The sequence below is a fragment of the Panthera leo genome, chromosome D1 (assembly GCF_018350215.1).
Source record: "Panthera leo isolate Ple1 chromosome D1, P.leo_Ple1_pat1.1, whole genome shotgun sequence".
NCBI classification, from domain to species: Eukaryota; Metazoa; Chordata; class Mammalia; order Carnivora; family Felidae; genus Panthera; species Panthera leo.
The window spans coordinates 113,864,184-113,885,749 of NC_056688.1; the positions used below are offsets into that span (position 1 = coordinate 113,864,184).

The 21,566-nt window shown below is 68.3% G+C and overlaps 2 protein-coding genes across 3 annotated transcripts; both read right to left on the reverse strand.

The window, feature by feature from the left end:
- Positions 1–2,235: 2,235 nt before the first annotated feature.
- Positions 2,236–4,042, reverse strand: TNNI2 (troponin I2, fast skeletal type). Of its 2 annotated transcripts, XM_042905721.1 has the most exons (7): positions 4,034–4,042; positions 3,842–3,848; positions 3,291–3,332; positions 3,067–3,195; positions 2,856–2,945; positions 2,565–2,741; positions 2,236–2,416 (listed from the first exon to the last, which is right to left on the reverse strand). In XM_042905721.1, the coding sequence occupies exons 1-7, from the start codon at positions 4,039–4,041 to the stop codon at positions 2,321–2,323; spliced, it is 549 nt and encodes a 182-aa protein (XP_042761655.1). In that variant the 5' UTR covers position 4,042; the 3' UTR covers positions 2,236–2,320. The 2 variants fall into 2 exon arrangements, with proteins under 2 accessions (XP_042761655.1, XP_042761656.1); XM_042905722.1 differs by lacking the exons at positions 3,842–3,848; positions 4,034–4,042 and adding an exon at positions 3,641–3,673.
- A 2,077-nt stretch (positions 4,043–6,119) lies between these two features.
- On the reverse strand, positions 6,120–11,718 carry SYT8 (synaptotagmin 8). The gene is made up of 9 exons (XM_042905224.1): positions 11,277–11,718; positions 8,299–8,409; positions 8,017–8,195; positions 7,535–7,633; positions 7,241–7,408; positions 6,998–7,165; positions 6,791–6,896; positions 6,560–6,693; positions 6,120–6,435 (listed from the first exon to the last, which is right to left on the reverse strand). Exons 2-9 carry the CDS (start codon positions 8,390–8,392, stop codon positions 6,202–6,204), a joined length of 1,182 nt encoding a protein of 393 aa, XP_042761158.1. The 5' UTR covers positions 8,393–8,409; positions 11,277–11,718; the 3' UTR covers positions 6,120–6,201.
- Positions 11,719–21,566: the final 9,848 nt, after the last annotated feature.

Consider the following 21,566-nt stretch of genomic DNA (forward strand, 5'->3'; position numbering starts at 1 on the left):
ACATCCGCCCCCCCTCAGCTCCTCGGCCCCGAAAGACCAAGGGGGCCTGCTTCCTGGGGACGCCCCCCCCCCCCCCCCCCCCCCACCGCACACCTGCCGGTCTGCATCCTTGCGACCTGCTCCCTCAGTTCTGTTGCTGTATGTGGATTTGTTTGGCCCACCTCTCTGCTTCCCGGCTCATCTGTGGGGCTGCTCCCCCAGCCCTGGCTCAGCGCCTCCTCCGGGAAGCCCTCTGTGGAGGATGGTGTCGAGGACAGGGAAAGAGCTGAGGGCACGAACCTGCCTCACGCAGGCGCACACGAGCCCACCTGGACGCGCACCAGCCTTGCCCCCGCCCCACACCCTCCTGCCCTTGACCTCCTGGGCTGCCTGCCATGCTCCCCCTCCTCACCTCTCCCGGCTGAGGTCCCCTGGGGCTTCCTGCGGCTGCGCCCCGACCTCCAGCATCACCGACACGGCAGGCCATGGCCGCCGTACCTTTGGCGCCCTGCTCCTCGCTTCCGGGGTCCTTCCTGGGCAGCATCCGGCCCAGGCCTCCAGGAGCAGCGTTCTCTTCCCCTCCCCCGCCTGCCCATTGTTGGGGATCCCCCAACACTCATTTCTGAGGATGCCCGGACCCCCATCTCCAGCCCAGACCCCTGCGTCCAGCAAACCCACAGCTGAGAGCCGGCCCCTCATTTGCTCAGAGCCCCCTCCCTGGGGAGCAGCCCCCCCCCACCCCCCGCCTCTTCCCATCCCCCTCGGGGACTCTGTCTCTTAAGTATCTCCCACCCCTCTCCCCTCCCTCCCTCCCGGGAGATGGCTATGGTTCCTGTGCCCTCCCCCACTCCAGCGTCACTCCTGGACTGCCTGTTCTCCACCCGTGGAGATCTTTCTAGAATGCAGAGCCCCCTCTGTGTGCCGGGTGCTGGGCCGGCCACAGGCTTCACGGACATCCCCGCCCGAGGCTGTGTGTCTTTTGGGGGACACCAGGACAGCCCGGCCGCGTGCAGAGAGGGCGTGTGGGGCTAGCTGTGATGTTTGCTCCTTGTCCCGTTTGCCTGTTGTAACGAACACCCGCGAATCTTCTTCCCAGCCCTAGTCACGGCATCTGTCCCTGCGTGGTCCCTCCCATCACCTTCCCACCCAGGGGGTCACTACCTGGGCCTGTGTGTTTGACATTTCCTTGACTAAAAAAAACCAAAAAACCCCATCATTTCTCCACATGGTGAGTCTTCCCAAACCAGGATGTTGAGTCTCCGGGGAGCCTGGTGTCCCTGCCTCCCGAGGACCCTCCTGGTAGGCAGGGCCCCTGGACCTGCCCAGGTCACTCTGTCGGGTCTGCGGTGGGGTGCTGCCCCTATCGCTCTATCCGGCCACCGAAACTGTTCGTTGAATTCACTGCCTGCCTTGCCCACTCTCAGCTCTGCGTGGGGAGTGCCTTGGCCCCCAACATCCTGCCGGAGCTGGAGCTGGGGGCCGTGCACGGGTGTCCGAGCTGGGAGGGCCTTCGGGGAGCTCCCCCAAGGGCAGGGTGGGTGGCCTGGCCTCCCCGGGCATCTCTTCTGGGTACCCCTCCAAATATTCGGGTGTTCAGACCTTGGCGGGTCACCGTGTCACTCCCCACAGAGGAGGTGGGACAGCCGTGGCCTTGCCGTGACCGTCCTCTTCAGGGCCTGTCAGGGATGGCCTCCTTTGACGTTGTGAGGTGGGCCAAGGCCTTGGCGGGGGGGGGGGGGGGGGGGGGGGGGGTGCGCAGACGCAGCGTGAGCCCTGTCGCCGGGCCTGCCGTGGGGCCAGGTGGGCCTGCCATCAGCCCCCAGGCGGGAGCGTGGACCCCAGCCCCGGTGTGTCCCTGCTGGATGGGCACGAGCCACCCCGGGAGGGCTGTCTGAGCCGGGACTGTGCCCACGAGCCCCCCGTGGGAGGGATGGGGGGCCACCCATGTCGCATGGAATCACGCCACACAGAGGGTCTCTGGGCCTGGCAGGCCCCCTGATGATGCCATGCACACGGACAAATGACCTCTTCTCCGCCACCGTGGCTCCGACGCGGCCCAGGCCATCTGCCCCCAAGCCCTCCCGGGGCGGGCGAGTCCAGGGCAGGTCTTGGGGAACAGCGGGGACGGACCGCTCACCACTGACCACACCAACCCACCCTGGGCCAGCACCCCCCGCACACAACAGTCCGCTGGGCGCCCGAGGCAGTCGGTGGGCAGTGAGGCTGCGCAGGACCAGACCAGACCAGCCATGGGGATTGGAATCCTTTATTGAGCACTTAGACGAGCCCCATCCTCCCTCACTGCGCCGGGAGCTCCGGGCCCTGGTGGGGCACGGGCGGCCTAGGACTCGGACTCGAACATCTTCTTCCTGCCCTCCATGCCAGACTTCTCCTCGATGTTCTTCCGCCAGTCGCCCACGTCGCGCAGGTCCCGCTCCTGGGGACGGGCCAGGACAGGGCTCAGGAGGAGGCTGCGGGTCACCCCTTAGCCTCCCTGTCGCCCCCCCCCCCCGCCCCCGAGGCGGGCAGCGCGGTCGAGCCCCCCCGCAGACACCCCGGGAGCCTGGGGCCGGGCCGCAGCGTACCTTCTCGGTGTCCTCCTTCTTGACCTGCTTCAGGTTGGCCCGAAGGTCCATGCACACCTTGTGCTTGGAGCCCAGCAGCGCCTTGAGCATGGCGTCAGCCGACATGCGCACCCGTCTCAGCGGGGGCCTCTTGAACTTGCCTCTCAGGTCGAACAGCTTCTGGTTCATGTCCTCCAGCTGCCGGCGGGGAAGGGCTGGGTGGGAGCCCGCGCTGGCCAGGCCCCCCGCCCCCTCCCGGCCAGGGCGCCCCTCGCCCTGTCCCGGCCCCCCCCCCCCCCACCGGCCGCTCACCTCCTTGCTGCTCTTCTGGACCCTTATTTCCATGTCATACTTCTCCTCCTCGGCCGCGTCGATCTTGGCGTGCAGCTGCTTGCAGAGCTCCTGGGGGTGGGGGCAGCGGGTGGGCGGGCCGCTGCCCACCCGACCTCCACCTGCCCTGCCCCCTCTCTTGACCGGTGGGGAGACCGAGGCAGCAGGCCGGGGCGCCGCCAGGGGAGGGTACCTGCACTTCAGACATGGAGCCGGGGACGTGCAGTGGGGGGCAGTGCTCAGACAGGTAGTTCTGCTTCTCAGTCTCACGGCGACTCTCCTCCTTCTCCAGCTCGGTGGCCGCAATCTGGAGCATCACACTCTGCAGGGGGCGGGGTGGGGGGCAGGCCAGTGAGGGGCCGTGGGGGCCTCGCCCCGCGCAGACCCCGGGACGGCCCTCTCGGGGCCAGCGCCTACCTTCAGGTGCTGTCTCCGGGCCGTGATGGCCCTGTTGCGTTTCTGTGGGGCAAGGGGGAGGGGGCAGAGTCAGGGCCAGGCCAGTCCCCAGCACTGCCATATCCCCTCCCGCTCAGCCCGCCCCAGGCCGGTGGGCCCTGTCTAGGAGGCAGCTGGACACCGGGGTTCCGGAGGCCCCGGTGGGGGGGCTGGGCCCAGGACACCTGTACCCAGGTGGCAGGTCGGGTTCAAAGGTTAAGGGGAGGGGAGAAGTGGGAGGTGCAGGGCATCCCTACAGAGCCAAGGCTGTGGTGGGGGGGGGGGGGGGGTCGGGGGGGTGGCAATCGGGAATAAGAAGCGATTCTGGTGACCTGGCCACAGCCTCACTTCCCCTGCCCCACGAGGCACTGGCAGCCACTTCCTGTTTTCGCCCCTGTCCTGGTGGCTGGGTGGGGCTCGTTCGTGGGGGGAGGGCTGGGCAGCTTCCCTCGAGCTTTGACCTTTGACCTATCCCAAGTAGGGGGTCCCATCCCCTCTGTGTCTCATGCCCCCCCCCCCAAGTAGGTACTCACCTCCTCACTGTCCCGAGAGTGCAGGTGGGATGGGGGGAGAGAAGACAGAGGTCAGGGCGTGGATGAGGCAACGTGGGGGCAGGTGGGAGTGGGACGGGGCCAGGGCGGGGGCTGGGGCGCTGTGGAGACCCCCCCACCCCGGGGTGGGGGAGGGCAGGGGTGGCAGGGGCCCTGGGCTTGGATGGAACTTACTCCCCCATCCTGAAGTCCTGGGCTTAGAGCCTGTGGGAGAGAAAAGGCCGAGGTGTGAGGGCGGTGGCTCCTGTCCTGCCGTGGACACCGGCTGCCCAGGTTGGGGGTGGGGGTGGGGGTGGGGGCAGGCCTCGCACCAAGCCTGCCTGTTGCCCTGCCCCCACTCCGACCTCCTTGAGGCTCTGTCTTGGAATTGCCAGGGTGAGAAGAGGAGAAAGTGTTCCCAGAATGTCCCAGGCAGGGCCCGGAGTGGCCGCAGCTGTCCCTGAGGGAGGGGTGGGACGGGCCAGCGCAGGTGGCCACCAGAGCCATCCAGCTAATTTTAGCTCTGCTCCTTCGGCTTTGGGCCCAAGTGCATGTGAGAAACCACTCCCCGCTTTGGCCTGGGGTCCCCCGACCCGTCAGATCTCCTCCTGGTGTCCCACCCAAGAGTGAGGCCTGCTGATCGGGGCGGGGGGGGCCGTCCTCGACCCCTGCCGCCCCAGGCCGTCCCCCGACGCATCTCCGGCTCACGCCCCACACCATGCAAGCCCCCGAGAGAGGGCTGCTGGAGGTGGCCCCCAGCCCCCAGCCCCCCACCCAGGGAGCTCATCCTGCAAACAAGCTCCAGAAGCGCCTGTCCTGGCCTCTGCCGGCCGGGCTGGCCTCACCTAGTGTCTGAGCAGCAGCGTGAGGAGCGAGGTCAGGCCGCAGCGGCAAGTTGGGCTGGTGGGCCCAGGGGGAGGGGTATAAATGGCCTCCCCCAGGCTGGGCCCCTGCTCAGAAAGGGCATGGAGCCCTCCTCAGACCAATGGGGGCACAGGGGCCTCCCCACCTGCCCAGGCCGCCTGGCCCGGCCCAGCCGCGTGCTGTCATCCAGTCCAAGAAGTCTTGGCGGTGGTGGGGGGGCCGGGGGGGGGTGTACACCGAGGTTGGGTTGCTCTATTTAGAGCTCAGTGACGAGTTCGAGAAGCCTCCCTTGTTCTTGCAAGGAGCCTGTGGTCAGATGTACTTGGCCTCGCCGGGCCACCTCGGGGCACACGGCTCGAGATCAGCTGAGGGGTCACTCTGGTCCTAAGTCAGGGTCCACACTGCGGTTTCCCCACAGTTTCCCCTGGGCGGGCAGGCTTCCTGGAGGGAGCAGTGCCCTGCATCTCACTGCTGCCTCCCAGCCGGGCCGGGCATCTCAGGCACGAGCTGGCCACATCCCTTCCTTTCCCCAAGGCCCAGACCCCCAAACACGGCCTTGCGGCAGTGGCCAGGGCCCTCTGGGTGGGGGCTGCCCTCCCCTAGGTGGGATCCCACCCTCCCTCCTGGGAGAAGAAGGGAGGGCGCCTGGACGTGCAGCCGGCCGGAAACACCCTGCCCTGGGGTGGTTCCTGGCTCATTCGAACGCGTCCTTCAACCCGAGGATGGTGACACCACCGCCTGGGAACCTCTCCCTGACCTGAGGGGGCCTGGGGCCCGCCCGGCTGCCCGGGACTGAGCCCCCTCCCCCCCCCACACACACACTGCCCGGGCCCCCCACCCAGCAGAGACATCCGGAGGAGCATGACTTGGCATCCTCTGAGCTGGGGGTGCGTGGCCCCAGGCCTGCCGGCCTCACGGGCCACAGGGAGGGTCAGGGGAGCTAAAGCCATCCAGATGTGTGGGGGTTATTGCTGCACTCCTGGCCGGGGCTGAGCCCCCGAAGGCCGGAGGAGGCTTCCGAAGGTGTCTACTGCCCCCTGCCGTCTGGAAGAGGTGGCCCTACAGCGGCCTTTGGAAGGTTTGGGGCCCTGTGCGGTGGCGGGGGGGGGGGGTGCGAAGCGGGCCCCCCCCAGGTTGGAGTCCTTTCCCTTCCCTCCACCATCACCACCCCCCAAATGCCTCCTCATCACCCACACTGTCCCCACGGGGCCGGCTCCAGCCTACCTCCCAGCACACTGTCCCTGCAGCCCCACGGACAGAGAGGGCTCCCTACCTCTTCACACCGTCCCCGTGGGGCCTGGAGGGGACCCCTTCACCTCCCGAGGCCTCGGGTCCTTTCCCCACAGCGGTGACGGCGGAACCCCTGCCCCGACCGTGTCCCCGAGGGCTCAGGAAAGACACAGCACGGCAACGGGAGGAGGCGTTTATTAGTGGTCCCGTGGGGCGGCTTGGACAGGCGCCCACACCGCAGCCTGGGAGGCCGAGGCCCGAGGGCGCTTTCAGGAGCCAGGCAAGGGCAGGTGCAGGCGGGGCTTCAGGGCCAGGGCGCCGTCCACCTCCCCGGCGGGCCGCAGGCGGTGCCACTGGGCAACAGGCCGCCGGGCGTGGGCCAGCATGTCGGCCCAGTGCTGCAGGGCCTGACCCGAGGCCCGCGCGCCCAGCAGCACCTTGCCCACGGGCTCGGCCCGGAACTGCGGGCCCCGGGCCCAGACGGCCAGCACCAGATCCACGCTCTGGGCAGAGGTGGGCAGAAGGGCAGGGAGGGAGAGAAAGACAGGGGTCAGCTTGGCCCCAAGGGTGGGCCCGCCCCGCCCCGCCCCGCCCCGCCCCTCCCACCCCTTTCTCCAGGCAGCCCACCTGGACCTGGCTGAAAGGCACGAGGAAGGTGAAGGCCTCGTTGAAGTAGGGGGCGGCCGTGCCCTTCCGAGCCGAGGTCTTTCTCTTCCTCCACTTCCTCTGGTTCAGCATGAGCTGGACCTTCACGTAGGGGTCTGGGCAGGCAGAAGGGGTCAGAAGGCATCCCGGGTCCCAGGGCCAAGCACAGGGCTCCCTCTCTCTCCATGTGGAAGGGGCAGGGAGGGCTCTCACCTGCCAGTCCCGGGCTCAGGCCTCGGGCCTCCAGCACGACGACGGTCAGCCGGCCCGAGCCGGGCACATACCGGAGCGAGAGGCACAGCTCACCCGAGGGCTCGGGCTGCGGGCAGCGAGATGGGGGGGCCTCGGTCTCCACCGCCCCCCGACCCCCGGGGCACCCCGGGCAGGGCCAGGCCGGAGTCCGGCCGTCCCTGGGCTCACCTCGGTGGTGCCCGGCGGGCCCAGCTGGTACCACTGCTCTAGGACGTGCTGCGGGTCCACGGTGCCCAGCGGCAGGCTGAGCTCAGCCAGCGGCTCGTGGGCAGAGAACCGCCTGAAGCTCAGCACCTGCACCCGCAGGGCAGTCCGAGCCAGCTCGCGCTGTGGCACCTGCAGGAGAGCGTGTGAGCGGGTCCCCTCACCCCGGCCCCGGCCCCCCGCACCCCCCCCCCAGCCCAGACGCACGTGGAAGCAGCAGGTCTCGTGGAACGTGGGGCACAGCGTGCCACGATGCACCCTGGTCTCGTGCGTGTGCCCCGCCCCCGTGGAGAGGCTGACGCGGGCGTAGGGGTCTGCCGTGCCGCCCTGGCCCCCGGCCCTCAGGTCTGCGGCCTGCTTGAGGCCCACCTGGATCTGGGAGCCAGGGGCTGCTCAGCCGGGGGCCGTCCCTGGGCGGCCCCGCGCCCAGCGCCCGCCCGGCACCCGTCTCCCCTGCACACGCCCCGCGGACCCTCTGGGCCTGCAAAGGCGGCCCCTCACCTCCTGGCTTCCAAAGTCATACCCCAGGGAGAGCAGCAGGCGTCCCCAGTGCTGGGGGCCCCCGGGGGCAGACTCCGAGCTCTCCACGTCCGGTTGCACCTGGGGCGGGTGGGGACAGGAGGCGGGGGCTGCTGGGACCGGGCCCCCGTGGCAGCCCTGGGCCTCCCGGGCCCCAGCCCCAGGTCTGCGGTCCAAGCACCTACCTCCAGACCAGGCCACAGAAGGGCTCATATCCTCAGTTCTGTGGCACAGGCCTTAACTGATGTGCCTCCCCCACATCCGTTCTTGCAGCACTGCCCTCCTCAAGGACCTTCCGTGGCTCCCCATGGCCCGACCCCTGGGGCTGGCGCTCGGGGCCTCCCTCCTCCTACACTGCCTTCCTCTCGCCTCTGCTCATCACTTCCCCCGGCCGGGAGGGTCCTCCCTGCCTGGGCCTCGAGCTGCCCTCTGGGACTGAGCAGCCCGCAGCTGGTGCTCCTCACCAGGTGGATGCTGGTGGTGCCCTGAGGGCCGCCCAGGCCCACAGCCTCCTGGCCCCTGGGCTTCTTCCTGCAGCCCTGTCTGCGGAGATGGCGGCAGCAGCAACAGGCGACACAGAGGAGGCAGGACACGGCGAGGACGCCGGCAGCCACAGCGATGGCCGTGAGCGCCCAGCTGGGCCCTGGGGGAGGGCACAGAAAGGGGCCTGAGGTGCATCCGTGGACAGCAGCTGCCCCCGCCGGGCCCGCCATCCCCACACCCCTGCTGGGCATCCCGCAGCTCACAGGGGAGCCTGGCGATGAGGTCCGGAATGAGCCCGGGTACAGTTGTGGTGCCCGCCGGGGCCAGGGTGCTGTGGGCGTCTGGGGGGCGCCCCATCTCCCCTTCCTGCTGGCCTGGAGCAGAGCGCCCGGGTGGCCGGGTCACGCCCGGGGACGGCCCCGCGGCCCCCAGCCCCACTGCCCCATCTGCCCAGCAGCATCAGCCCAGGGTTTGCCTGGGCAAGGAGGCAGCCTGGGGTGGCTGGGGGCAAGGGCTGTGAGTAGAGCCAAGGGAGGAAGGCCCCGGCCAGACGGCCGGCTCAGCAGACACAGGCCCAGCCTCCTGGCCGCCTCCCCAGCCCCCAGCCCCCAGCCCAGCAGGCCAGGCCTTCCTCATTGCAGAGCCCCCTCCCTCCAGGCCTCTCTCCCCTGGGCCCTGGGATCTGCCTGGGGGCTGTCGCTGGGGTCCCGGTTCACCCCCGCCCTGACCTCAGGCCTGCCATGGTTCTCCGTCACACAGGTGGAGCCTGTTCACGCTTGCGGGGCGGCGGGGGGGGGGGGGGGGGGGGGCCTCTGGCCCGGGAAGTAACCTGGGAGCGTGGGGGTGGGGGCTCTGAGGGACCGGGGCTCTGTTGAGGTCATGGGGGCAAGCAGGGGGAGCGGTGGGGGTCGACTGCTGGGGGGAGCTGGTCCGAGCAAGCCCGGGCTGGAGATGCGTTCCTGGCCTGGGCGCCACGCCAGCCACGCCTGGGGAGAAGGGTGAGGTGGGGGCAGGCAGGGACAGGGTGAAGCTGGGAGAGGCCAGAACATTCCTTGCAAACTGACTCAGCAGCCGCTGCCCGGACCTGCCCACCTGCCGACCTGCCACCCTTCTTGCTGGTGGGAGGGGAGTGGGCCTGGTGTAGCCTCCCTGCCAGGGGCCTGGGGTGGGAGCACACCCACGTCAGGGACGTGGGGCTCTGAGCTGGGGGCCGGTGCCACGACGGGGCATCCTGGGACCCCAGACCCGCGGAAGTCTCTCTCTGGCTCAGCTCCTCCTCCCCCCTCCCCCCCCACCCCCCCGGGGAGCACTGGTGGCCAAAGTCACGGTTCTGGCCACCAGGGGCCTCCTCCTGTTTGTCCACAAAGGCCAGGCCGGGCCACCCCCTCCAGGAATCACCAGGCACCCGGCCTGGATCCCCTCGCTCCTGCACGGCGCCCAGGCCTCACTCCCAGAACCACCCCAGCCCTTCCGTGTGCTGTGGATGGAGCCTCTGCTTAAAGAGGCGGGGAAGCGCCCAGACCCCAGGTGGCCCGGCCCCCAGGCCCGGCTCTGTCACCCCTGCAGGGGCTGTGTGCATGCTGTCCCCACGAGGCCTCTCACAGACCAGTAGGCGAAGGGACAGGAGCAGAGGCCCAGGCCCGTGGAGCCACAGCACCGAGAAGGGACGTGGAGGCAGGTCCCGCACGCAGAGGGAAGGGCCCCGGGCCTGGTCCAACGCCCGCCCTCGCGCTCTGGAAATTGTAACCATTTTGAACAAGGGCTGCAAGTTTTCTGCACGGGCCCCACCAAGTATGGAGACGGGTGTGGCCGGGGGCCCCTCGGGTGAGCCCCTGCCGTGGAAGCTCACAGGTCTCCGGGCCCCATGTCCCCTGAAGGACACTCCCAGGTCTGCTCGATGGCCTGAGGGCTTCCGGGGGGTCGGAGCCCCCAGCTCCCCGGGAGCCAACCTTCCGGAAACGCCAGGGCCTGTGTGTGTTCTGGGATTGGAACAGCTCCACTGGAGGTTTTCATGGTGGAGAATTCCAGATAGGTTGTCGGCTGGAGAATCCCGGTGCGTGCGTGCCTGTGTGTGCGCACACGCCTGTGGGTGTGCGCACACCTGCGGGTGTAGGTGTGTGCGTGTGCCCCTCCCACGGCCCCTGCACGGGGGCGGGGGCGGGGCCGGGCACGGACGCACGAGTACTGCTCGCCTGGCAGGATTCCTGGGCCGGCCTGGGGAAGGTTGACCCCAGGACCGCAGGAGATGCCTGGAAGCTGGCCCTAGAGGGTCCCAGGACCCTGGGCAGGCTGGCCACAAGGGCTGCAGGACCCCAAGGCCTGGGAGAGGCACAGGGTCCCTCAGGACCGCCAGGCCCCCATGGTGGTGCAGGTTCAGGCAGGCGCGCCGCCACTAGGTGGCGCCGGCCGCTCCGCTGGACCCAGCCAGCAGGTCCGGCTTCTGGGAAAGTGCCCGGGAACCCCGGGGGGGGGGGGGGGGGCAGATACCCAAGGGCGACTCTTGGGGGCCATGGGAGGGCTGTCCGGCTCTCCTACCCCAGCGCCCCCCGCCGCCCTCCAGGCCTGGAGCCACCTCCGGGAGGGGCCTTCCCGCCTACAGCCCAGGAGGCCGGAGGTCCCTCCAGGGTTCCACCCCTGCTCCCTCTTCTGTGACCGGCGGGGAAAAGCCTCTCTAGTGCTAAGGCTCTTTTTCCCCAGGAAGGGGGCTGGGCATCCTTCCTAAGTGGAGTCCCTGTCCCGGCCACCCGCTGTGGGACACACCCTCCCGCCGCTGTGCGGATCCGGCCTCAAGGCTCCTTGTGGAGCAGGACGGCCTCGTGGCCACCTGTGTGCACGGACCCAGCTTGGCTCCCACTGCTCTGTGCTGACGCTCGATGTTCCTTCCATGCCACCCCACCCTACTCGCCCTTCAAGGCCTGTGTGAGCCCCACCTCCTCCAGGAAGCCCTCCCCGTGACTCCCCACCCTCCGACCACCTGACCTGCCAGGCCGTTTGTGCTGGGTCCACCCTGCCTCTCCCACTCGGGAGCCCCGACTCCGCCAGGTGGAGGGATCCACGTCAGCCTGGGGCTGGGCACCCACGGAAGTCAAGCCAACCGCTGCCCCCCATCAACAGCCCAGCTGGCATTGTTTGTACTGTGGGAGGGAGCAAGTCTCCCCCTCGGGAAGAGCAGAGCTCCCCCAGATGTTGTCGGGGTGACAGTCACCACTCCCTCCCCCGCCCCGGTGTAGAAAATTCTCACCTGCTGCCTGAACTTCCTGCGGCCGGCCTGGCCTCCAGGCCTCCTCTCTACCTAGCACACGCAAGGAGCCGTGGCCGGGCCTCCAGTGAATGAGAGAGTCTGCTGGGTGGGGGAGGGATGTGAGAGGCAGGGCTTCGGGGAGCCCCACCTCAAGGCCGGAACTGCTGGCCCTCAGGAATCAGGGAACTCCCTTGGGAGGAGGGTCCCCCCTGAGACCCAGGTACCAGGCGTCCAGGCTCCGGGCCACCTCCAGGGGTCCCTCCAGGGGACACGGGGGCATTTCTGGTCCTCCGGAGGCCTGGCAATAAGGGGTTGACCGCCCACCTGGGCTGAACACCGGGAAGCGGGAGGGAGGGACGGCCGGACCCGGTCTGAGAAGGTTCTGCACCCCGAGGAGGGTGTCCTGAGCCCCAGGGACGTCTGGGTCTGGAGGAGTGCAGCTTTCTGGTGCTGCCCGAAAAGGCACAAGGCCACAGCCCGGCCAGAACCGCGCGGCTCGTGCTGGGCAGGGCTGGCCCGGACGCACTGTCACGTGGGCAAGCCGTCACCAGGCGACTATCTGGGTCTGCCTTGCCCTGCTGACGCCTGGGCTTCTGGACGTCACTCCATCCATGCCTGTGCCCCTGGCGAGGCTGGCCTGTCCCCAGAGCTCTGGGTTTCTGTTGGACCAGCCCCCCACCCCCGCCGCCACCCCCAGCTCCTGCTTTGACAGGGCCAGCGGGGCCTGTGACCTCAGCGCCCTCTCTGCTCTGGCCAGCTCAGGTCCCTCCCCGGGCCCGGCCCTGAGTGACCCTTCCAGGCCAGGGTGACTCTCTGAACCCACTCCTGCCCGCGGCCAGACGTAGAGCTGGTTAATGCTTAACAGGAGAGCCGGTGGCACGGGGGCTGCCGGCAGGACTGGTCAGGCCGGACTTCCGGGAGGCTCGGCCCCCGGCTCCGAGGTCGCTCGGGAGACGTTGCAGGTGGGGGGCGGGCTTGCGTGTGCGTGCGTGGACCTGCCGGTCACGCGCGGCTCTGGGAACGCGTCCCCGCCCCCCTCCCCGTCCAGGGGCTCGGTGCTTTCTCCTGGTCCTACCCGGCGATGGGGATTTGGGAGAAGCGGCTGACACCTCGGGGCCACGGGGCCACGGGAGCAGGCCGTTGGGGGGCAGGCAGGCGCCCGTGCTCTGGGGGGAAGAAGCAAGGCCGGCCGCACGTGCCGCGGGGCCCTGGTGTGGCGTGAGCACATGTGCCCCGTGCGCGGCTCCCCCCCAGCCCCACTGTAGGGCCTTTGTGCCTGTCCCAGGACACGGGCGCCTCCACGGCGAGACGGGCGTCTGAGCGTCCAGGGCAGGAAGGGGAAAACCAAACAGAGCTGGCAGCCCCCGGCCAGCCCTGCGGCCCCCGAGACGGCGGCTTGGCAGCCGACAGCCGCACGGAGACCCTGGCGGGGCTCCTGGACGGGGGTGCTTCCTTTGAGGTTGCCTGGGGAATGTTTGAGGTTGGAACTCAGGGCGAACGCTGGCTCGGGGTGGCCGGGAGCTGCTGGCACAGAAGCGTGAGACGTGCCAGGACAGCACGCGTGCACCCTGCCCGCGCTGACCCCGGCCGCCGCCCCCCGTTCCCGCGGGCCCCGCGCGCTCACCTTGCCCCAGCCCTGTGACCCACGCCGCCTCTGCCCCCTTCCTCTGGGAGTCTGTGGGCTGCCCGGATTTCTGGGGGTGTGATTCCCACTCTGTGGACGGTCTGGGTGCATATTCCCCGTTCACCTCGACGCTCAGGGGACACCCGCTTCCGCGGCTGACTGCGAGCGCAGCTTGTAATCCAGCTCCCAGGTCCGAAAACCGGGATTCTCCGTGACCCGGGCCCTGGGGGCCCCTCCTGGGACCGTGGCGGCCAAGGTCCGGTGGGCCCCCTTCTCCTGCTCACCGGTTGGCCCCGTGGGCACCTGAGTCCCGCACTGACATGTCTCCCGTAGGCCTGAGTGCTGGGCCAGGCCCCCCCCGGTGGCCTCGTTCCTGTGGCTCGGACGCCCTGTGCTCGGTCCACCCCTACCCGCGCGTATCACCCTCGTCTGTGGCCGTGTGCGCCATTCATCCGTGTGCTGGGCCCGCCCAGGTGTCTGGGACACCCGTCCTAGGCCTCCCGCGAGCTCAGAATGATGGGGTCACGCCTGGGGTCTTGAACCCCATGACAGAGCGTGTGGAAGCTGAACCCCATCATTCTGAGTGTCTGGGTTCTGAGCCCCGTTCACTGCAGTGTACAGGTCCTGTACCCCATGAGCCTGAGTGGGTCCGGAACCCTGTCGGTCGGAGCGCCTGGGCTCCCGTACCCTCCTCTGCCCGAGAGCCCAAGTGCCCACCCCACGTCCACAGCCTGGTGGCCGGTCACGGAAAACTCGTGGATTCTGCTCTGGAGGCTCCGCGGACCGTACCCCGTTCCCTGGGGCCTCGGGGTGACTCCTATACCAGCCCGCCCTCTGGGCCTCTCTGTAGCCCGAGGGGGTACACCCCTCAGCCCGGAAAACTAAGGACCCGGAGCCCCCCTCGTGCCTCACCTGGGCGCCTCGGGCCCCAGGCCTGTAGCACCTGCTCTCGAGAGCCGGGTCCCGGGAGGTGGCGGCCTCCTGCTCCTGCCTGCGAGTCTGACGGCCCCGTCTGGGTCCCCGCAGCTGGCGCCTCCCCGCCCCGCTTCTGCGTGGCTCTGGGCGACTGGCCTGGCTTGCCGTCAGCTCACCTGAGGGCTGAGAGATCCTCCCTCGTTCACCTGAACGGATGGGGGCCGGGGTCCTACCACCCCGAATCTCCGGATTCCACCACCCTCCTCTGAATTAGGGTCCGGCCCTCTATTCCCCCTTCTTCCTAGCGTGGCCACACCGTTCACGTGAAGGCTTGGGCCCCGGGGACCCGCGGCTCTGAGACTCTGAGTGTCCGCACAGCCTGTGCCCCAGTCCCCCAAACATCTCAGTGACCTGCCAGTGACCTGAAAGTACTGTGCCCCAGTTTCCAGGGCCCCTGGGCCGCCCACCCCCAGCCCTGGGCATCGGCGAGCCGGCTCCCGCACGGCACGACTGAAGTCATCAGGATCTCGGGCGGCCTAGCCCCCAGCGCCCGCCGCTCACGCAGGCCCGAGGTGTCTCTGGACGTCTGGTGCCCGGTCAGGGGCGTCTGGCCCGGGGGAGCCCGTCCAGCCCTGTCCCGGCGTCTCTGTGCTGGGCTGGTGCTCGGTCCACACGGGCTGCTCCCTGCCATCTAAACGCCGGGGGGCTCAGTGCCCCGCCCTTGGGGGTCCAAAGCCCCCACACTGCCCGGAACGTCTGAGGGATGTGACCCCGCATCACGGAGGGTCTGGGACCTGCACCCCGTGACGCTGCACAGACACATCCAGGAGCCTGGAGACGCCCTGATGGTGAACGCGGGCTTGCTCACCGGGGTGTGCTGACTGCAGGTTCGCACCCCCCTCCCGAGGGCCCGCACCCCACGCGCTCTTGCTCTGGTCCCCTTTCGCCAGGGCTGTTAGCAGCGTGTGCTCTCAGCGGCGGCACCCCACTCCTCCCAGAGGCCCTGCCAGCCGGTTCCAAGTTCCACCGCGTCTTTGGACGCCTGGGGCCCATTCACGGGTGTCCGGCCTGTGTGAGCCCATTCATCTTGTCCCAGAGCCTGTGTGCTCTATTCATGCGTGGCTCTGGGCAGACTGCACCCCGTCCGCCCACGTCTCAAAGACAGTCTGTGCTTTGTCGCCTCTGTTCCAGGAACAGCTGTCCCGCAGCCAGCAGGCACATTCCGGGCTTTGGCCGGACGCCAATGCAAACCCTGGCATCGCTGGCCGGGCGGCGAGCGGGGGCAGGGGTGGGGAGTGACCGTGCGGAGGGGAGAGCGGGGACCCCGCGGTTGGGGAGCACGCGATCAAAGCCTTCCGTACACGGCGCATGTCCTGGACAGGCTGCCAGCAGGAGTGGCTGGGCACACGTTCTAGACCCCTCCACCGCGTCTGCCGTTTCCCGCCGGGAAGGGGGCGGGGGGCAGCCAGTCTGCAGGGACTTGTTCGCCTCGGCCTGGGGCAGCGTCCGGGGTCGCAGGCCAGGGGGAGGGGCGGAGGCTGCTCGGGGGACACCGTCTCCGGGGGCCGCAGACCCCTGTCCCCTGGGTGCCGTGGGGCCCACGGGAAGATGGGCCCTTTGCTCACACCCCCTCCCCATCGGCCCCTTTTGGGGCTGGCCTCGCTCTGCCCCCCATTGTCTCCCTGCCTGTGTCAGGAGTATGAGGGGGTTGTGCATGTGACCCGTCTTGCCCGGGGGGTTCCTGGGGGTCACAAAGCTGTCCCAGCTTCCCAGGGGTTCCCCGGTGAGCCAGGACCCAGACGTGCCCCCAAGGGTTCCCACGTGCGGGAAGCCTGTTCCGGGGCACGCAGGCTCCCTGGGTGTCAGCGAGGGCCAGAGGGGGTCTGTCCAGACGTTCTGGTCTGGGTTCCCGGGGTGGGAGGGAGCCTGGCTTGTATTCTCCGGGGTATCTCTGGGTGGGCCTGCCCAGTGGGGTCCCCTCTCTCAGCACCCCACAGGCCCAGTACTCCCCCCACCCAGGTTGGAGTGTCCCTGCCTTGCTGTCCTCGCCTGCCTCGTTCAGTCTCTGGGGCCCTGGAATCGCCTGGACCCTGGGCCTGCCCCTTCCCAAGCTGCCTTGGAGCGCGCGAGGCCTGACCACCGGCCCTGCTCCCACGCCACTGCGGCCCCCTAGCCTCCCCCAGGTGTGTGGCAGGCCGACCCAGGTCTCTGGCAAGATGCACAGGAGACCACTCTCAAACAGGCGTGGGAGGTGGCAGGGGGACCTCGGGCCCTGCTGCCCCGAGCGAGGGTGGGGGGCCCCGGGAGGGTGTGTGGCCAGGTCCTGGCCACCTCTCGGGGTCCGGACACGTGTCGGGTGGGGACAACGTGTGGGCACGCGGAGCCTGTAGCGACCACACACCCGCAGAAAGTCCACCAGGTGCAGACCCCGGGCGAGGGTTGTGATGCCTCATAACAGACTCAGGAGCGGGCGGGGCCGCCCGCAGGTCCCCACCCCCGCCGTGGTCCCTGCGCAGCCCCGGCCGACGCTCAGGTTGGGGCGCCCGTGAGGCGTGTCCGGGGCTCCCTGGCCTCCCTGGCGGCATGCAGCTGGCGGTCTGCAGGTGGCCGCCAGAAGTGCTGGCCGGCCCGGGACCCTCCCCGCAGGTACCCTCTCCTGGGCCTTTGCCAGCCTCCCAGCTGTCACCCCCAGGGCGGCCGGGGGGCCCCTGGATAACACAGGCCCCCTCAGCGTGCCCTGCCTGGGAGGTCGGGCCAGGGCCGAGGTGGCGGGGTGGCCGGGGCAGGGCCGGATCAGTCAGGTTCCAAGCTCCCCCTGCTGTCCGCTGGCCGCTCCTGGAGGCGGCCTGACCTCCGGCTCCCGCCCGACCCTCCCTGCCCGCCCAGCCTGGCTCCGCCTGCCGCCCGGCCCGGGCCCAGCCGCCCTGGCAGGCGTTTGGGCGCCCCCTTCCGTGCACACGCCTCTCGCTGGCCCCTGCAGCACAGGCCGCTGCCTGACCCTCCCAGAGGCCCGTCCTGGGGCCCCTCCCCACGGAATCACCGTTCGGGGACCCTCTTCCTGGATCGCAGCCCCGTCCTGGGGTCCGGTCTGACCAGAGGCCTGCCCAACCGGCCTTCACCCTGCGACCCCTCCTGCCCCCAGACGAGCTCGAGGCAGGACACGGGAAAGCTGGGTCATCTCGCAATGGGGTTTGATTTCCTGACCTCAGGCCTTCTGCCCAGCACCCCCCCTTCCCGCCCCAGCCAGAGGGCCACCTGAAGTCCTGGATATGGAGGCGTCAAAGGCCACGGATAGAGTCGCTGTGTGGTTGGCAGAGAAAGAGCAAGGAAACAGGGAGACACAGGGACCTCGCCCGGCACCCAGGCCCTGGGGCAGGCCAGGCCAGGCCATCAGCTCACAGACAGAGGAGCGGCTCCTGGGGGGGGGTGCGGGGTGGGGTGGGGGCAGGTGGGGCCCGGAGATGGCAGAGGACAGCAGTGAGGTGGCCAGAGGGGACAGGGCAGGGGCGGGCCGCCTGGGGAGGGCCATGCCAGAGCCGCGGCATCCCCACAGAAGGCTCGTCTCCCTGCCCTCGCGCTGTCCCGGCACATGAGCCTGCTCTGGGGGTGGGGGGATGGAGTCCCGGTCCCACAAAGCCCACCAGCTCCTGCCCGCTGGACAGTCACACACGGACCTCCGCAGGTGCTGCCCTGGCCCGGGAGCAGACGGCTCTCCCGCCGGGGTGCGATCGGGCACGGGCCGGGCTGCCTCCACAGCACGTGGGGTCTCACGTGGCCAGCGGCCAACTCCACATGTCCGAGCCACATCTACAGGCCCGGAGCCTTCGCTGGTCCGGGGTGGGGGGCGCTTCTAGCTCCTAAGCTGGCCTCCCGGCCCCACCCCCGGCCTCTAGCAGCCCCTCGGGCCTCTCTGTCCTCTCTGCCCTCCCCTGAACTGGACCCAGCCAGGAGCAAGAGACCGCCATGCTGGCCCTCACCCTGACCTCGGGGAAAGGGACTCCCCAGGCCCAAGCAGGCCCACCCCCCAGTGCAGCTTGTCAACTCCCAGAGCTGGGGCTCAGGGGCACCGAACCAGGCCCACACGACGGCAGATCAGGGGCTCAGGGCACCCGTGCACACCCAGGAGGGCTGCGTCTGCTGTGGGGGTGGTGCTGGGGGCGGGGGCGGGGTTCCACCCGCACAGCCCCTTCCCCACCGGGGGCCGGTTCCTGCGGAGGCCGTGCGTCCCAGGACGGGGACCTCAGAGAATGGGCACTGGCCTTGAGGGGCTGACCTCAGACCCCACCTGCTGCGGCCCCCTCCACTTGCTTCCCCACTCTGGCCCCCCTCCGCCCTCAACCCCGTGTCTGACTCCCTGCGGCCCGACTCCTGAGGTCAGAGAAGTCTTGGAGACATGAGGCCCGGAGGACCAGCCAGGATGGACATGCCCGAGGCCAGCTCGGGGGTGGCGTGTGGGTGCCGGTCCGGGAGCTCCGTGGTCCACGGCCCAGCAGTTCTCCCGGGAGACTTTGGCCACAGGGAGTGGGGGTCCCTGAAGCCCCCGCTCCCCCACGGCCTTACTGGGTGGCAGGACCTTGTGTGCTGAAGGGACCGGACACCGGGGCCCCCTCAGGCCAGCCCGGCTTCAGGGCAGAATGGGGTGTGGGCCCGAGGGCCAGGCAGGTGACCCGGGAGCACCACTGACCAGCCAGAGACTCTGGGCCGCCCGGCGAGAGACAAAGCAGAAGAAGTATGAAGCCTGGGGGACACTCGGGGATGGGGCCATGGAACCTGGTGCCCAGGGGCCACAGCAGCTCCACCCACAGGCCAGGCTGTAACCTGCACATCTGGTGACCCTGGTGGGATGTGACAAGACCCCACAAGGGTCCAGGCCAGTCCCTGGAAGAGCAGAGGACGCCGGAGGCCAGAGCCCCGGGGCTGAGCCTGCTTCTGCCCCCGGCGCCAGACGGAGCAGCGCCTGCCCCAGGAGCCTGGGGGGCCAACCACACGGGCCCCCAGTGATGGTCACGGACACGCCCCCGCTGGTGGGTCTGCTGTTGCCGTTGTGGGACCTGCTCCCACCTCTTGCTCTGGGGCCCCGTGTCCAGGGTGTCCGCGGTGAGCTCCAGGACCCCGCGGGCATCCCTGGGGATGGGAGCAGCGTCCTCTGGGGCCATGTGGAGAGAAGGGCCCCTGAGGCACACACTGGCTCCCACTCGCAAACACTTGGTGGTCCGAGGGAGCTCGCGGCCGTCCTGTCCAGGCGCGGCCCCCCTCGTGAGGCCCTGTTTCCCTGGGTCCTCTAACGGATGGGCCAGACTCCCCACATACTCCCAGAGCCTCCACCAGTCCCCCGCCACCGGCCCGTTGGGAACCTTATGCTGCAGTCGGAACGTGGGTATTCGCTATCCCTGTGCTGGGGGGATCTCGCACACGGACCACAGCACAGAGAACGCTAGGATTCTCACCCACATCCAGCCGCCATCACCAAGTGGCCAGTCTGGTCCCAGCCATGCCCCTCCACTCACTGTCCAGACGACTCTCGGGCAAGCCCCGGACACGCACCCCCGCAGACAGGTCACTCTCCGTTGCCCTCCTACCATCACCCCGTCCGGAAAGTGCACAGGCAATGCTTGTATATCGTCACATTTTCCCGACCGCCTCACGGATGGGTTTGGGGTGGTTTCTTTGCATCCAGACCCCCACAGAACTCACACGGCCCTGCGGGCTACATCCCCGAAGCTCCCCGTTCATCAGGAAGCACCCCCCTGGAATTAGTTGCAAGAACAAGTTTCCCACATTCCGGATTTTATGGATCATGCCGTATCCTGTCTTCTACACTCTATCCCTCGTTGGACCTGATTGGTTTGAGGTCAAGTTTGTCGGCAAGACTGCTTCAGAGGTGAAGGCACCTGAGCGCTGATGGGTCCCCTCCAAGAGACTGGCCGGCGGGCAGCGGCTGGGGCGCGGCCAGCTAGAGTCACCTGCCGTCAGGCTCCCCATCTTCAGTCGTCATGGTTTTCGCAGCTGCCGGTGACACTTCCTGGAATGGGGTCAGCAAACCACAGCAGCCACGGGCCAAATCCTGCTCACCACTGTTTTTGCAACTAAAGTTTTATTAGAACACGGCCCCCTGCATTTCTTCCCACACCATCTGTGGCTTCTTTCGTGGTACAGTGGCAGCAGTGGGCTGGGTTCTCAGATCTCCCCCCACCCCCTGCCGCCCCACTGCCCAGATTTCCTGCCCTAATTCCCAGGACGGTGCGTAAATACCCAACGATATCGCTCCTGTGTCTGTGTTCTGTTTTTCGGCAAGAGGATTTTGTAGACCGAATTCAGGCCACCCGTCGGTTTGACTTTAAAATAGATTCCCCGGGTGGGCTCAACCTAATCGCACAAGGTCTTCCAAAGCGGCTGGTGTCAGAAGAGGACGTCAGAGCAGTTCACGGTGACAGACTTCACATGGGTGGGGGGGCTTCTCCGGGGCCGAGCGAGGCCCTCACTCACAGCCAGCCGGCAGGCGGCACCCTCGGTCCTGCACCTACAAGGGGCTGAATGCCACCGACAGCCCGGCGGGGCCCAGCGGGGGTTCTCACCGGATTCTGCAGGGAGCGGCCCACCTTGTTTCCAGCCCGTGAGGCCCCGAAGCAGAGACCCCTGCAGAACCACCCAGACGTCCGTCCGTCTGAATGGGGCTGGTATTCACTACGCAGGCAGGGGAAATGATTACAGTGCTGGCACTGGGCGGCCAGGGCCTGCGGATCCCAAAATATTTACTCTCTGGCTCTTTATAGAGCAAACATGCCGGAGATCGGGGTTCCTCGACCTTGGCTTTACTGGCACTTCCTGTGCGGTGTGAGGCTTTATCACAGACCCGGTGACTGGAGACAGCACCCTCCCATGGCCTGTGTGGGTGGGCAGTCTGGGCACACCTCGCTGGCTTCTCCACAGGCGGGCGGCTGGCCGGGGCTGCGTTCTCATCTGAAGGCCCCACTGGGCGAGGACCCCGTGTGGCTGTGGGCGGAGCTCCTGGCCATGCTGTAGAACTCAGGGCAGACCTGCGTCCTGCAAGTGAGCCCGCGGCAGAGAGAGAGAGAGAGAGACTCCCCCAGAGAGGCCCCCCGCCTCTGGACCCTGTGTTCAGGGGCTCCCCCGATGGGCTCAAGTCCAGCAGGAAGACCTCCCTGATTACCTCAAAGGCACTGGTCAGGGGCTTTAACTCCCTCTGTAGAATCCCTCATCTTTGCCCCAGCCCGCTGACTGGACCGCACCCAGGCGAGGGCGTGGAGCATGACCGCGTGACTCGTGGGGACAGGGGCCGCAGGACGTGTCCCAGCTTTGGATCAATGTCCCAACACATTTGAAAGAGACTACAGGACACCTAAGTCTCCTCATGAGCTAAGGCAGGAAAAGATTTCTTAAACCATAGTTGAACGGAAAATAGAATCGATGTATTTTACTACATTTAGGTCTAGTTAACTAAGTTCTGTTCATCAAAAGACACCGTAAAAAAGGTTCAAGGAAAAGTCACAAATTGGAGGATGTGTTTGGAACGTGCGTAAAAAGCAAAGCTTTAAGTGTACAGAATAAACGGCCAAGTCCCGCAGGTCGGTAAAAGGATGGAACAGGTAACAATCGGGGCGCCTGGGTGGCTCAGTCAGCTGAGCATCCGACTTCGGCTCAGGTCATGGTCTCTCGGTTTGTGAGTTCGAGCCCCGCGTCGGGCTCTGTGCTGACGGCTCAGAGCCTGGAGCCTGCTTCGGATTCTGTGT